Source organism: Carcharodon carcharias, chromosome 17 (assembly GCF_017639515.1).
Source record: "Carcharodon carcharias isolate sCarCar2 chromosome 17, sCarCar2.pri, whole genome shotgun sequence".
Lineage (NCBI taxonomy): Eukaryota > Metazoa > Chordata > Chondrichthyes > Lamniformes > Lamnidae > Carcharodon > Carcharodon carcharias.
Genome location: NC_054483.1, coordinates 99,014,876 through 99,030,791, shown reverse-complemented (window position 1 = coordinate 99,030,791; position 15,916 = coordinate 99,014,876). Strand labels below are relative to the sequence as shown.

The following is a 15,916-nucleotide window of genomic DNA, read 5'->3' as shown; positions in this document are numbered from 1 at the left end:
GGCATTTGTTAAGTACTGCAGGGGTTGGCATGTTTTCCACCATACAGAGGCAACAGAGAGCAAGCAAAGGTGGAGGTGGGGGAAAACAGCGAGCATTACAGGGGGAGAGGAGAAAAGTTAAAAAACACACAAACACTCAGTTTTGGCCTGAAGCCCTAAAATGCCCTAATGCCAATCACTCACTAGTGATTGATCACTATCCTTCTATAATGGGAATATTTACAGGGCCAAACTTGTACACGTTCTCTAGTACCAATCCTGCATGCAGTAACACCCATTGTCCCTCCACGCAGCACCAATCACGTGCAAATGTACAACCTCCTCTCCCCCCGCCATCCCAGTATGGCACCAATCCCACATGGATACACACAGCACCCTGACTGGCACCAGTTCCACATGGATATACACAGCGCCTTGACTGGCACCAGTTCCACCTGGATATACACAGTGCCCTGACTGGCACCAATCCCACTTGGATGTTTCCCCGCATTCTGCACCAATCCTGCATGTTTGTGCACCCTGCCCAGCACTCAGTTGTTGCTCTGTGGAACATCTTATCTACTGCTAATGCCCTTTTCTAAACTAGGTCCCTTGCTCTTCAGTCTTTATACCTGCCACTTGCTCACAGTGCAGTCTCTCTGTTTACTACTCTCTGCATACTACTATACTACCCTTTTCTAACATGGCCTTGTTCCCAGCTGGTACACAGAAAGCCAACAGCTAAAGGCTGCAGATAATCCAGCATGTTTCTACTTTGTCTATCAGTACACCTTTGTAATTTTTAAAATTGATGTTGGCAGCTTTGCCAGGGTTCAGAGATTTGCTGCTAATTCCACTTATTACTTTTGAACATTTCTGTCAGTTTATAATTATTACTGAGCATCATTTCTTGATTCAAACAGACTTCGGCATTGTGAAGGACCCACTTCTATATCAAATCATTCTATTCCTCTCCTGCTCCTGGTTACAATAAATATAGCTGTCCAGCAACAGCCTGAAAATCAAATAATGTTATTGCAAAAATCACGAGGCTGGAGAGAGAGACAGCTCGCCTGGAGGGGGTTGGGGGGGGGGGGGGGGGGGGGGGGGGGGGGGGGTGTACCAGCCTGGAGGGGATGAGGAGAGGCAGTGAACCAGCAGGTGCCAGTTTGTTCATAATTTATGGGCAATGTCATTTGCAAATGATTTGTTTGGGAGTTTCAATTCTTCCAGAAATTCTTGGATTCACAGGACAGCAGCTGCATTATTACAAAGAGGAGGTGCAAGAGCAGTTTGAAAAATAATCCTATGATGTTTCAGGCATTATTACAAGTACTGATGTGTCACATCACAAATAGATCACACGGACAGATCGCAATGTTGTTCTTCTCCGTTGCTGAATAAACTGATATTCTGTCACCTCTACTGTATTGATGAATTTGGCAATTTCAAAATATATAAAATGAAGAATTGACCATGTGGCTGCACGGACCACTCCATGACCTTGCCACACTGTAACCGCAACATAAACCTCGTATCTGCACGATATAAACCCCCTTTCCCCGCGATATAAACACCAAACCGTGATATAAACCTGGTATCCCCGTGATATACAGCCCCTCTGCAATATAAACCCCTAACGGCTAAATAAACCTCCTATCCCATGTTGAATGAGTACTCCACATCTGTCTTCACCCAAGAGAATGAGGATGAAGATATCGAACTTGGGGAGAGAGACTGCGAGGTTCTTGAGCAAATTGATATAGGGAGTGACAAGGTATTGGAGGTGTTGGCAGGCTTAAAAGAGGTCAAATCTCCAGATCTGGGTGATCTGTGTCCCAGGCTACTGAGGGAGGCAAGGGAGGAGATCATAGGGGCTCTGACCCAAATTTTTAATTCCTCTCTGGCCACAGGGGAGGTGCCAGAGGACTGGAGAACAGCTAATGTGGCTCCGCTATTTAAGAAGGGCTGTAGAGATAAGCCAGGGAACTACAGACCAGTGAAAGTCATGTCAATGGTAGTGAACCTATTGGAGAAAATCCTGAAGGAAAGAATCTATCTCCACTTGGAGAGACAAGGTTTGATCACTGATAGTCAGCATGGCTTTGTCAGAGGGAGGTCATGCCTAACAAATTTGATTGAATTTTTTGAGGAGGTGACCAGGTGTGTAGATGAGGGTAGTGTAGTTGATATAGTTTATATGGATTTGAGCAAAGCCTTTGACAAGGTCCCACATGGGAGACTTATAAAGAAGGCAAATGCACATGGGACTCAGGGTAATTTGATAAGGTGGATTCAAAATTGGCTTAGTTGTAGGAGACAGAGGGTGATGACAGAAGGATGCTTTAGTGACTGGAAGCCAGTGTCCAGTGCCGTACCACAGGGATCTGTGCTGGGTACCCTATTATTCGTCATTTATATAAACGACATAGATGACTGTGGTGGGGTAGGATTAATAAGTGCAGATGACACAAAGATTGGCCAGGTGGTTAACAGTGAGGCTGAGTGTCTTGGGCTACAGGAAGATATAGACGGGATAGCCATATGGGCAGATAAGTGGCAGATGGAATTTAACCCTGAAAAGTGTGAAGTGATACACTTTGGAAGAGTAATTTGACAAGGAAGTATTCAATGAACGGCATGACACTAGGAGATTCTGAGGAACAAAAGGACCTTGGCGTGTGTGTCCACAGATCTCTGAAGGCAGAGGGGCATGTTAGTGGGGTGGTGAAAAAGGCATATGGGATACTTGCCTTTATCAATCGAGGCATAGGTTACAAAAGTAGGGAGGTCATGCTGGAGTTGTATAGAACTTTGGTGAGGCCACAGCTGGAATACTGCGTGCAGTTCTGGTCGCCACATTATAGGAAGGATGTGATTGCACTGGAGGGGGTGCAGATGAGATTCACCAGGATGTTGCCTGGGATGAAACATTTAAGCTATGAAGAGAGGTTGGATAGACTTGGGTTGTTTTCGTTGGAGCAGAAAAGCCTGAGGGGCGACCTGATCGGGGTGTTCAAGATGATGAGGGGCATGGACAGGGTGGATAGGAAGCAGCTGTTCCCCTTAGTTGAAGCGTCAGTCACCAGGGGACATAAGTTCAAGGTGAGGGGCAGGAAGTTTAGGGGGGATATAAGGAAAACCTTTTTTATCCAGAGTGTGGCGACGGTCTGGAATGCACTGCCCGGGAGGATGGTGGAGGCTATGGGTCAAGGCTATGGGTCAAGTGCCGGTAAATGGGATTAAGTAGGTAGGTCAGGTGTTTCTCACGTGTCGGTACAGACTCGATGGGCCGAAGGGCCTCTTCTGCACTGTGTGATTCTGTGGTATAAACCCCTAACCACGATATAAATCTGTTATCCCCGCGATATAAACCCCTAACCGCGATATAAATCTGTTATCCCCGTGATATAAACCCCCATCCCAGCAATATAAACCCCGTCCCCACGATTTCAACCCCCACCCTATCTTAAATAGTATTTTGATCAATGAGTTTAGCTCTGTTTACAATGCACCTACCTTATAGCCACCAACTCCAAGATCAGCTCTGCAAAAACAAAACAACAACCATTAGCTTGTGGTTGCCCAGGACTGAGATCCAGCTCAGCTTGATTCCAGAAACATACAGCAGGCTCATGTTTCACTTGGACCCTTCATTAGGTACAGTGTTTTTTTGAGAAACCAAGGTGAAGAGTCAACAACAAACCTGCAAAGAGTGAACGAGTAGATGAGGCAAAGCAGGAATCACTGGTAAACCACAGATCACCTGACCATTTCATAGAGAGATTTTTAATTATTTTATAAACATTTTTAAGAGCCTGTGGATTAGAGGCGGACAAATGACTTCGCTTTTGGATTCATTAGTGACTATATTTATTGGTCCTAGTTGCGGTATCAACAGTAGGATGTTAAACCTGAATGCACTGTTGCCTATTTAGCAGTCTGGGTCACAGGACCATAGAATATTACAGCATAGAAAGAAGCCATCTGGCCTATCAGGTTTGTGCTAATGTTTTTTTGCCATAAATCACCCAGTCTAATGACCCTCCCCTAGTCTCTCCCCACACAGCAGTTCTAAAGAAAGGTCCTTAACTGAAATGTTAACTGTGTTTCTCTCTTTACAGACCTGCTGAGCATTTCCAGCATTTTTGGTTTTCACTTCAATTCAGTATAGCTGGATTACCTTCCATGCCTCTAGTTATAAAGCCATGGATTCAGTTTGCCCTACTTACCCTTACCTATTGTCTCTTTAGTACTTGTATATCTGTACACCAGACCCCTCTGCTACTCTACTTCCTCTCACTACTTAAAGGACATTTCTTTTCCCTATTCATGCTTTCAAAATGATTTTGTATTTTACCACATTAAATTGCATGTCCCCTATATGTCCGCCTTGCAGATCTATCCATGTCTTCTGGGGTCCTTCATAATTCTCATCACAATTTGCTGTCAACAGCAAATTTCTTTTTTTATTCATTCATGGGACGTTGGTGTTGCTGGCTAGGCCAGCATTTATTGCCCATCCCTAACTGCCCTCGAGAAGGTGGTGGTGAACTGCCTTCTTGAACCGCTGCAGTCCATGTGGTGTAGGTACACCCATTGTGCTGTTAGGGAGTGAGTTCCAGGATTTTGACCCAGCGACAGTGAAGGAATGGTGATATATTTCCAAGTCAGGGTGGTGAGTGACTTGGAGGGGAACTTGCAAGTGATGGTGTTTCCATGCATCTACTGCCCTTGTCCTTCTATATCCTAGTGGTCGGGGGTTTGAAGAGGCAGGGCAGTGGCATAATGGTATTGTCACTGGACTAATATTCCAGAGACACAGGGTAATGCTCTGGGGACCAGGGTTCGAATCCCACCATGGCAGATGGTGAAATTTGAATTCAATAAAAATCTGGAATTAAAACTCTGACCACGAAACCATTGCAGATTGTTGTAAAAACCCATCTGGTTCACTTATGCCCTTTAGGGAAGGAAATCTCCTGCCCTACATGTGACTATAGATCCACAGCAATATGTTTGACTCTTAATTGCCCTCTGAAGGGCAATTAGGGATGGGCAATAAGTGACATCCCATGAATTAATATAAAAAAAGGTTTGGTGAATTCTTGCAGTGCATCTTGTAGATGGTACACACTGCTGCTACTGTGTGTCGGTGGTGGAGGGAGTGAATGTTTGTGGGTGGGATGCCAATCAAGTTTATCCAGGCAAGTAGAGAGTATTCCATCACACTCCTAACCTTGTAGACAGTGACAGGCTTTGGGGAGTGAGGAGGTAAGTTACTTGCTGTAGAATCCCTAGCCTCTTGTAGCCACAATATTTATATGGCTGGTCCCGTTCAGTTTCTGGTCAATGGTGACCCCAGGGGTTGGTGGAGGATTGAGCGATAGTAATGCCATTGAATGTCAAGGGGCAATGGTTAGATCCTCTCTTGTTGGTCATTACCTGGCACTTGTGTGGCGCGATTGTTACTTGCCAATTGTCAGCCCAAGCCTGGATATTGTCCAGGTCTTGTGCATTTGGGCATGGGCTGCTTCAGTATCTGAGGCATTGTTAATGGTGCTGAACATTATGCAATCATCAGCGAATATCCCCACTTCTGACCTTATGTTGGAAGGAAGGTCAATGATGAAGCAGTTGAAGATGCTAGGTATGTCTCCAACCAGCAGTGAGTTTCCCCCCAATTTCCACTGACTTCAGTTTGGCTAGTGTGCTTTGATGCCACACTCGATCAAATGCTGCCTTGATGTGAAGGGCAATCACTCTCACCTCACCACTCGAGTTTGTCCTTTTGTCCATGTTTGAACCAAGGCTGCAATGAGGTCAGGAGCTGAGTGGCCTTGCGGAACCCAAACTAGGCGTCATTGAGCAGGTTATTGCTAAGCAAGTGCCGCTTGACAGCACTGTTGATGATCCCTTCCATCACTCTACTGGTGATCGAGAACAGACTGATGGGGCAGTAATTGGCCAGGATTGATTGGTTCTGCTTTTTGTGTACAGGACATACCTGGGCAATTTTCCACATTGCCGGGTAGATGCCAGGGTTGGCGCTGTACTGGAACAGCTTCACTAGGGGCGCGGCAAGTTCTGGAGCACAAGTCTTCCAAACTATTGCCGGAATATTGTCAAGGCCTATAGCCTTGAGCCTTCAGCCATTTCTTGATATCACGTGGAGTGAATTCAATTGGCTGAAGACTGGCATCTGTGATGCTGGGGACCTCTGGAAGATGCTGTGATGGATCATCCACTTGGCACTTCTGGCTGAAGATTGTTGCAAATGATTCAGCCTTAGCTTTTGATGTGCTGGGATGCCACATCATTGAGGATGGGGATACTTATGGAGCCTCCTCCTCCAGTGAGTTGTTTAATTGTCTACCACCATTCACGACTGGATATGGCAGGATAGCAGAGCTTAGATCTGATCCGTTGGTTGTGGAATCGCTTAGCTTGTCTATCACTTGCTGCTTACACTATTTGGCACACAAGTAGTCCAGTGTTGTAGCTTCACCAGATCAATACTTAATTTTTAGGGATGCCTGGTGGTGCTCCTGGCATGTTCTCCTGCACTCCTCACTGAACCAGGGTTGATCCGCTGGCTTGGTGGTAATGGTAGATTGGGGGATATGCCAGGCCACGAGGTTACAGATTGTGGTTGAGTACAATTCTGCTGCTGCTGATGGCCCAGTCTTGAGTTGCTAGATCTGTTCGAAATCTAGCCCATTTAGCATGGTGGTAGTGCCACACAACACAATGGAGGGTATCCTCAAAGTGAAGACAAGACTTCGTCTCCACAAGGACAGCGCGGTGATCACTCCTTTGGAGACTGTCATGGACAGCTGCATCTGCGGCAGGCAGGTTGGTGAGGATGAGATTAAGTATGTTTTTCCCTCTTGTTGGTTCTCTCACCACCTGCTGCAGACCCAATGTAGCAGCTATGTCCTTTAGGACTCAGCCAGGTCAGTCAGTAGTGGTGCTACTGAGCCACTCTTAGTGATTGACATTGAAGTCCCCCACCTGGAGTACATTCTGCACCCTTGCCATGCTCAGTGCTTCCTCCAATTGGTGTTCAACATGGAGGAGCACTGATTCATCAGCTGAGGGGGAACAGGTGCTATGTGATAAACAGCAGGAGGTTTCCTTGCCCATGTTTGACCTGATGACATGAGGATTCATGGGGTCCAGAGTCGATGTTGAGGACTCCCAGGGAAACTTCCTGTTGTATACCACTGTGCCACCACCTCTGCTGGGTCTGTCCTGCCGGTGGGACAGGACATACCCAGGGATGATGGTGGTATGTGGGACATCGTCTGTAAGGTATGATTCTGTGAGTATGACTATGTCAGGCTGTTGCTTGACTAGTCTGTGAGACAGCTCTTCCAATTTTGGCACAAGCCCCCAGATGTTAGTAAGGAGGACTTTGCAGGGTCAACAGGGCCAAGTTTGCCGTTGTTGTTTCTGGTGCCTATGTCAATGCCAGGTGGTCCGTCCAGTTCCATTCCTTTTACATTTTTTAGCATATTGATACAACTGAGTGGCTTGCTAGGCCATTGTAAAGGGAGTCATCCACGTTGCTATGGATCTGAAGTCACATGTATGCCAGATCAGGTAAGCATGGCAGATTTCCTTCTCTATAGGACATTAGTGACCCAGATGGGGTTTTATAACAATTGGCAATGGTTTCATGGTCACTATTAGACTTTTAATTCCAGATTTGTGCACCAATTTTACCATCTGGGATTTGAACTCAGAGCATTACCCTGGGTCTCTGGATTAGTAGTCCAGGGACAATACCACTAAGCCACCGTCTCCCGCTCAATTCCTAAACCATAATGACATACGTGGCTACAGTTGAATCATGACTAGGGTTGGAACATGTGGAGTCAGGGGACAGGTAGAAGAATAGATAACAAACTGGCTACCAAACAGACAGTGAGGGGTTAAAAGTAGTTATTTGGATTGGCAAATGGTGGGAAGTGGTGTATCACCAAGATTGGGGTTGGGCCACTGTTATTCTCCATTTACCTACATGATTTGGAATTAAATTACAATTCCAAAATTTGCAGCTGACACCAAATTGTAGAATGTTCAGAGGACTGCGATTAAATACAGGAAACATTAATAAAGTTGCAGAATGAGCATGTAATTGGTAAATAAACTTCAATATTGAGAAGTATGAAGGAATACGTTTTTGGTAGGGAGAATAAGGAGGTCACATACTCCTTGGAAAATAAGAGTCTAATTGGGGCACAGGAACAGAGCAATCCAGGGTACAGATACAAAGATCACTAAAGGTAGTAGTGCAGGTTCATAAAGCCATAAAAGAAAACTGCAAACAAAGCACTGGGTTCGTTTCTCAAAGGATAGAATTGAAATCAAGGAAGTTCTATGAAACGTGTATAGACTACATTTGGGAGTACCATGAACAGTCTGGTCTCCATATTATAGATAGGTTACGGAGGTATCGGAGAAGATGCCAGAAAAGATTTAGCAGAATGATACCAAACTAAGGGGTTATAACTATCAGGAAAGACTGAACAGGCAGGGGCTCTTTTCTCTAGAAAAGTGAAAACAAAGAAAGACTTGCATTTACATAACATCTTTAACGAGATTAGGACATCCCAGAGCATTTTACATCCAATGAAATACCTTTTAACTGTAGTCACTGTTGTAATGTAGGAAATGCAGCAATCAATCTGTACACAGCAAAATCCCACAAACAGTAATGTAAAAATGACTAGATAATCCATTTCTATGTTAATGATTGAAGGATAATCATTGGTCATGCCAATGGGGATAACTCCCCTGCCCATCTTCAAAATAGTGCAATGGGATCTTTTACACATGCTTAACTTCTCATCCAAAAGGCAGCTCCTCCAACAGTGCTGCACTCCCTTAGTATTACACTAGAGTTTCAGTGCTCAAGTGGAGATTGAAGGATTATAGAAAGATAAAACGCTGAAATAGTCAGCAGGTCATATAGCATCTATGGAAAAAGAAACCGAGTAGACCGGTGAAGGGTCACTGACCTGAAACATTAACTCTTTTCTCTACCCCACAAATGCTGCCTGACATGTTGAACATTTCAGTTTTTATTGTAGATTTCCAGCATCCACAGTATTTAGTTTTTGTAAGGCTGAGGGGTACCTGAGAGATCTTTAAGATTATGAAAGGGTTTGAAAGGATATGCATAGACAATTACATAGGCTACATGGCACAGAAACAGGCCATTTGGCCCAACCAGTCTAATGCTCCACTTGAGCTTTCTCTCATCTTTTCCCATCTGAATCGACCATCATAACCATCTATTGCCTTCTCCCTCATATGCTTGTTTAACTTTCCTTTAAATGCATCTATACTATTTGCTTCAACCACCCCTGTGGTAGTGAGTTCCACCTTCGCACCACCATGAGTAATGAATGACATTTCTTTCGAATTCCCTATTGGATTTCTTGGTGACTATCTTCTATTGACTGTCACTAGTGATTCTTCCTCACTAGAGGAAACATTCTCTCTGTATACACTCTAACAAAACTTTTCATCATTTTAAAGACCTCTATTAGGTCACCCCTCAGCCTTTTTTCAAGAGAGAAGATACCTAGCCTGTCAATCTTTTCCCGATAAATATACCCACACATTTATGGTATAATCTTTGTGAATCTTTTCAGCACTCTCTCCAGTGCCACTGTATCCTTCTTATAATATGGAGACTAGAACTGCATGTAGTACTCTCTAAGTGTGATCTAAGCAAGGTTCGAAAGAGGTTTAGCAGAACTTTTCTACTTTCAGTTCATCCCTCGAAAAATAAAGCCTATTGCTTAGTTTGCTTTTATTAATGGTCTTGCTAACCTATGGCGCAGCTTTTGGTGATCAATGCCTCTGTACTCTGAGACCCTTCTGTTTAGATGTTTCCACTTGCAGGCAAGATAAGAATGATAAATATAAAATACTCACCAATAAATTTGATAGGGAATTCGGGAGAAACTTCTTTACCCAGAGAGTGATTAGAATGTGGGACTTGCCACTTTAAGGAGTAGTTGAGGACAACAGCATATATACATTTAAGCGGATGCTAGATAACGAGGGAGAAAGGAATAGAAGGATATACTGATCGGGTTACTTTAAGTATGATGGAGGGGACTCGTGTGGATTAAACACTGACGTGGACCAGTGGGCCGAAAGGCCTGATTCTGCGCTCTAAGTATTTTGTAACATATATTACTGTATATGGTAAATGAGAGTGGCTCCAACATAGACTCCATTTACATTTCTCAATTCTATAAATGTCCAATTAGCCCAATCTCCCCACTTTCAAACCATCCCTTTGTCCATGTTCCTTAATTCAGAAGATGCTTTACTTAGCTTAAATCCTTTATGTAGTACCATATCAAAGACTTTTTACAAATCAATATAAAATACATCCACTACAGGCCCCATGTCTGCCTCCAGGTCTGTTCTCTGTTGGTTGAACTGCTCAGAGGCAGCTAGTGGGAGGCAACCTTTGGCCTAAGTTCCTCTGGGAGAAGAAGAAAAAAGTAAATTAGCCTTGACTCCCGCTCCTGATCTTGATGGAGTGACTCTTGTTAGAACAAACCTGGTGCTTAGGTTAACAGCTTCCCATCATTACTCAGAACCTAGACTCCTACCTAAAGAAACCGGTCAGGTAAGGTGAGAACCCTAACTCTAGAGCATGGAAATAGAATCCAGAGAGGAATAATTGAGGTAGAGGGAGGGAGACACTAAGGAATGAGCTAGAATCCAAAGGGGAGTTACCATTTTCAAGGGTGGGGTGGGGCAAATCAGGATTGGAAAGAGTGAAAAATTCATTCACTAAGTCTGGATTAAATTCCTCAATGGTGACAATCCAAATAGCATACGAGACAAATAGAACTCAAAGCACAGCTTCAAAATCCTCATCGGAAGAGAATTCAAATAGTTATAGTCCGAGGGCTGGGTTGAACAGAAATAAAAACAGGAGTCAGCAGCAAACTCTGGCATGTGAGACTGGGCTCTGCTGTGCCCAGAAGGCTGTCTGGGACTAAGTTATTTAAATGACAAATCAGCTCCAAACATTAAACCTACAGCATCATCTGATGTCAGCAAGGATTCTCTACTCAAAGAGCTTCACATCTTCTGACAAATAAACTGCAGGCAGTCAAAAGTCGTGACATTCAGAACTATTTGTATTTAGGAAAATCAATGTTGTTACAATCCAGCATCCTTTAGAATCATCTTTTTAGGCTTAGAAACTGCAGAGAGCATTCACTTCAACATACAATCCTCACTCCCCGTCACCACATACACTGACCACATAAATACAAATCACCCCTTCCACCAAGTATACAGACCACATGGATTGGGCAACAGCACAACTCAGCATCCCCTCCCCCCTCCACCCCCATGTACACCGACCATCTTGGCACTTCCAGAGGTCCCTTACCACCACAGATGCCAGTCTTCAGCCAACTCAATTCACTCCATGTGATATCAAGAAATGGCTGAGCACACTGCATACAAGAAATGTTATGGGCCCCGACAATATTCCGGCTGCAGCGTTACCAACCTGTGCTCCAGAACGTGGTGTGCCCCTTATCAAGCTGTTCCAGTACAGCTACAACACTGGCATCTACCTAACGTTGTGGAAAAGTGCCCAGGTATGTCTGTCTGCAAAAAGCAGGACAAATCCAAACTGGCCAACCACTGTCCCATCAGTCTACTCTTAATCAACAAAGTGGTGGAAGGCATCATTGATAGTGCTATAAAGCAGCTTTTACTCATGAATAGCCTGTTCACCGATGTTCAATTTGAGTTCCACTAGGGCCACTTGGCCCCAGACCTCATTACAGCTTTTGTTCAATTATAGAATAGTACATTTGGTCTATCGAGTCTGTGCCAGCTCTTTCAAAGACAATGCCGCTAATCCCACTTTCCTCCTCTTTCCCCATATTGCTGCAATTTTTTTCTCCTTTTCCCTTTTGAAGGCTACTATTGAACCTGTATCCACCATCCTACCAGGCGTTGCATTCCAAATCCAAACTATTTCATTGTATAAAGTTTTCTCTCAGATCACCCCTGCTGTTTTTGCCAATTGCCTTAAATCTGTGGCCGCTTGTCATTAACCTTCCAACCACTGAAAAGTTTCACCTTATTTAATCCTTCATGATTTTAAACAAGTTCTCAAATTTCCTCTTAGCCTTCTCTGCTCTTAAGAGCTATCCCAGCCTGTTTCCTGTCCCAGCCTGTTTTCTATCCCAGCAGGTTTCCTGTCCCAGCCTGTTTCCTATCTCAGCCTGTTTCCTGTCCCAGCCGGTTTCCTATCCCAGCTTCCCCAGCCTGTTTGTTTAAGCTGCAATCCCATAGCCCATTCTAGTTAATCTCTTCTCTATCCTTTCCAAATCCTTCACTTTCTTCCCAAAGTGTGGTATCCAGAATTGGACATAATACTGCTGTTCGAGCTAAACTAGTATCTTATACTGGTTTAACATCATTTCCTGAATTTTTTTACCCTTTGCCTCTATGGAAAGCCTATCCTGCAACACAGGGGAGGTGGTGGCTTAGTGACATTGTCAGTGGACTGGTATTCCAGAGACCCAGGTTAATGCGCTGAAAACCCAGGTTTGACTCCCACCATGGCAGATGGTGGAATTTGAATTCAATAAATATCTGGAATTAAAAGTCTAATGATGATCCTGAAACCATTGCCGATTGTCGTAAAAACCATCTGCTTCACTAATGTCCTTTAAGGAAGGAAATCTGCTGTCCTTACCTGGTCTGGCCTACATGTGACAACCACAGCAATGTGGTTGATTCTTAAAAATGCCCTCTGAACAAGGGCAATAAATGCTAGCCCGCAATGCCCACATCCCATGAGTAAATATTTTTAAAAATTTTCAAACAACCCCTCTTTTTGCATCCTCTTTAGAATTATACAATGTAACTTATATCATCTCTCTTTACTCTTCCTGTCAAAGTGCACCATCTCATATAAACTACATCCACTTCAGTTAAAAAAAACTCCTTTATTATTTCTTAACTCAACCAAATAAATCTGACAACCCCTCAAGGAAATTCTCTTGCTAGCACTGTGAAGTATTTCTGAATCAGAACTATTAGCCCAACCCCATTTTGTTCCTTCCCTTTATTTCCTTGCGCCCAGAAATATCAAAAATCAAAATCCTCATTTTCTTGACCCAGGTCTCATTTATTACTATTAACTCATATTTTCACATGGTTATTTGTGCCTGCAGCTCACCAGCCTTCCTAACTCCACTGAGTGAATATTTATAGAAACGCACTCCAAATCAAACTCTGACCTACTTAATTCTAATTGTCTAATTGATCCTTCCTAATTCTAATTGTCTCAGCCAGCCCTCTGTGCATCTAGGAGCTCAAGTAGGAAGAACGAAGACAGACAATAGAAAATAAGGGGGACAATTCTAAAAGGGATACAGGAGTAGAGAGACCTGGGGACATGCATGCGCAAATCAACGAAAGTGGCAGGGCAGGTTGAGAAAGCAGTTAATAAAGCAAACAGCATCCTGGGCTTTATAAATGATGTGATATGATGTGTGCTCTGCTTGAAGACAGGTCCTTGGCTCATTGTCTGCGATGCTTTATCCTGAGCTGCTTTTCTTAGCAGTTTTTCTGTCAGTGGTGGTTTCTTATTGCCTTCCACTCTCAGGGGCAGGACAAGAAGGCAGGTCCCAAATCTGCCTCAGCTGAAATGGAAATCGAACCCGAACCCGAGCCCAGACTGTTGGTGTTATTTTGAACTATGTTAGCCATCTAGACAACTTTTTAAAATTTTTTCATGGGATGTAGGCGTCACTGGCTAAGCCAGGATTTATTGCATATCCCTAATTGCCCTTGAGAAGGTGGTGGTGAGCCGCCTTCTTGAGCCGCTGCGATCCATGGGGTGTAGGTAAACCCACAGTACTGCTAAGGAGGGAGTTCTGGCATTTTGACCCAGTGACAGTGAAGGAGCAGCGATATAGTTCCAAGTCAGGATGGTGTGTGGCTTGGAGGGGAACTTCCTGGTGGTGGTGTTGCCATTGTTACAACTGGTCCCTGGGCAAGGTCCGCCAATATGTTAACTTCCTGAACAGGACCCCAATTTTACAATATTGTTATGCTCCTAGGTGAGGAGGAATGAGCTGCCTCTCCTTCTTTATTCAACCCCCTCAGTTGGTTGCAACAAAGTTAACTTAAAAGGGGTCCATTCCCCCTTGAATGCCTTTTCCAAGTCCAAATGTATTTATGTTTTAGAAGGTGCCAATTTAACCAGGCTTTCTTGAGTGAAAGAAAGAGTAAGTTTATCCGTTACTAAAACCCGAGAAAAATAATAAAAGCGCAACACACAGATCAGGAATAAAAAGGTAAGAGCCCAAAAATAAAAGTTAAAAAAGAGTACGAATCAGTCTTTGGCTTGTCCGTGAGGTGATGGCTGACAATACATTGCAGCTGTTAGTTGGGTCATTTTGGTAGAGCTGACTTTGGCAGTTTAGCAATTGGTTTGGAGACACTTGGTACTGCAGGTTGGCTGAAGAAGCTGTCCTATTTCCTTTTTGATTGTGGCTCTGCTGAGCCTTGCCTCCAGCAACAGAGAGAGAGAGACTTTGCCTGCAACTGCAGGGGTGACTATTTGGTCTTCTTGTGCTGTCACTCTCAACACACAATAGCATTGCTCTGTAGCTAGCTTTTTGACCCATTTTTCCATGTTATTCCTGTAAGGGAAAAATACCATAACTTGTGTCCAGAGTCTATTTTCTTTGATCTCCCACCATTTTACACATTCTGATATGAATCAACAGAGATGGATTTTAGATATCTGCTGAGAAGTGGTAATCTGTCTTTTGTCTCTGCAACCACAGGAGATTAAAATTCAGTCCTTTGCATCTTTCCCACCTCCCTTATAAGTATCTGTGCTTGAAGAAGGCCATGACACCTTTTCAGGTGCGACATTCCATGTTCTCTGAGGACAGGTCTGTCAGTATAATCCACACAGGAATTTATCAGAAAGTGGTCACTTTACATTATCACTCATGCTCAGTGTCCTTGCTTGTAGTTCTTGAAAAACACACACGTCTTCCTTAAAAAATTCAATATGCCAGTAAGTAATTCGTGGCAGTAATTGGCTTTTTAATTGGCATCTGCTGTCTTTGTCCTTCTAAGTGGTGGAGATCGTGGGTTTGGAAGATACTGCCAAAAAAGCCTTGGTGAGTTGCTACAGTGCATCTTGTTCATGGTACACACTACTGTCACTGTGTGTCGGTGATGGAAGGAGTGGATGTTGCAGGTGGTGGACGTGGTGCCAATCAAGTGGGCTGCTTTGTCCTGGACGGTGTCGAGCTTCACTCTGCACTGCACTCATCCAGACAAGTGGAGAGTATTCCATCACACTCCTGACTTGTGCCTTATAGATGGTGGACAGGCTTTGGGGAGTGAGAAGGTGAGTTACTCACCACAGGATTCCTAGCCTCTGACCTGCTCTTCTAGCCACAGTATTTATATGACTGATCCAGTTCAGTTTCTGGTCAATGGTAACACCCAGGATGTTGATAGTGGGGGATCCAGCGATGGTAATGTCATTGAATATCAAGGGGAGATGATTGGATTCTCTCTTGCAGGAGATGGTCATTGCCTAGCACTTGTGTGGCACAAATGTTACTTACCACTTGTCAGCCCAAGCCTGGATATTGTCCAGGTCTTGCTGCATTTGGACATGGACTGCTTCAGTATCTAAGGAGTCATGAATGGTGCTGAACATTGTGCAATCATCAGTGAACATCCCCACTTCTGACCTTACGATGGAAGGAAGATCATTGATGAAGCAGCTGAAGGTGTTTTGGGGGGTGACACTATCCTGAGGAACTCCTGCAGTGATGTCCTGGAGCTGAGATGACTGACATCCAACAACCACAACCATCTTCCTTTGTGCTAG

At 44.1% G+C, this 15,916-nt stretch overlaps 1 protein-coding gene across 5 annotated transcripts in view; it reads right to left on the bottom strand.

The window, feature by feature from the left end:
- Positions 1–15,916, bottom strand: part of pcgf6 (polycomb group ring finger 6) — a 102,493-nt gene that overhangs the window by 64,553 nt on the left and 22,024 nt on the right. For all 5 annotated transcript variants that reach the window (XM_041209817.1, XM_041209819.1, XM_041209816.1 and 2 more), the window contains exon 7: positions 3,499–3,526. In XM_041209817.1, the coding sequence (XP_041065751.1) occupies positions 3,499–3,526 (28 nt within the window). The remainder of the gene's footprint in view (positions 1–3,498; positions 3,527–15,916) is intronic.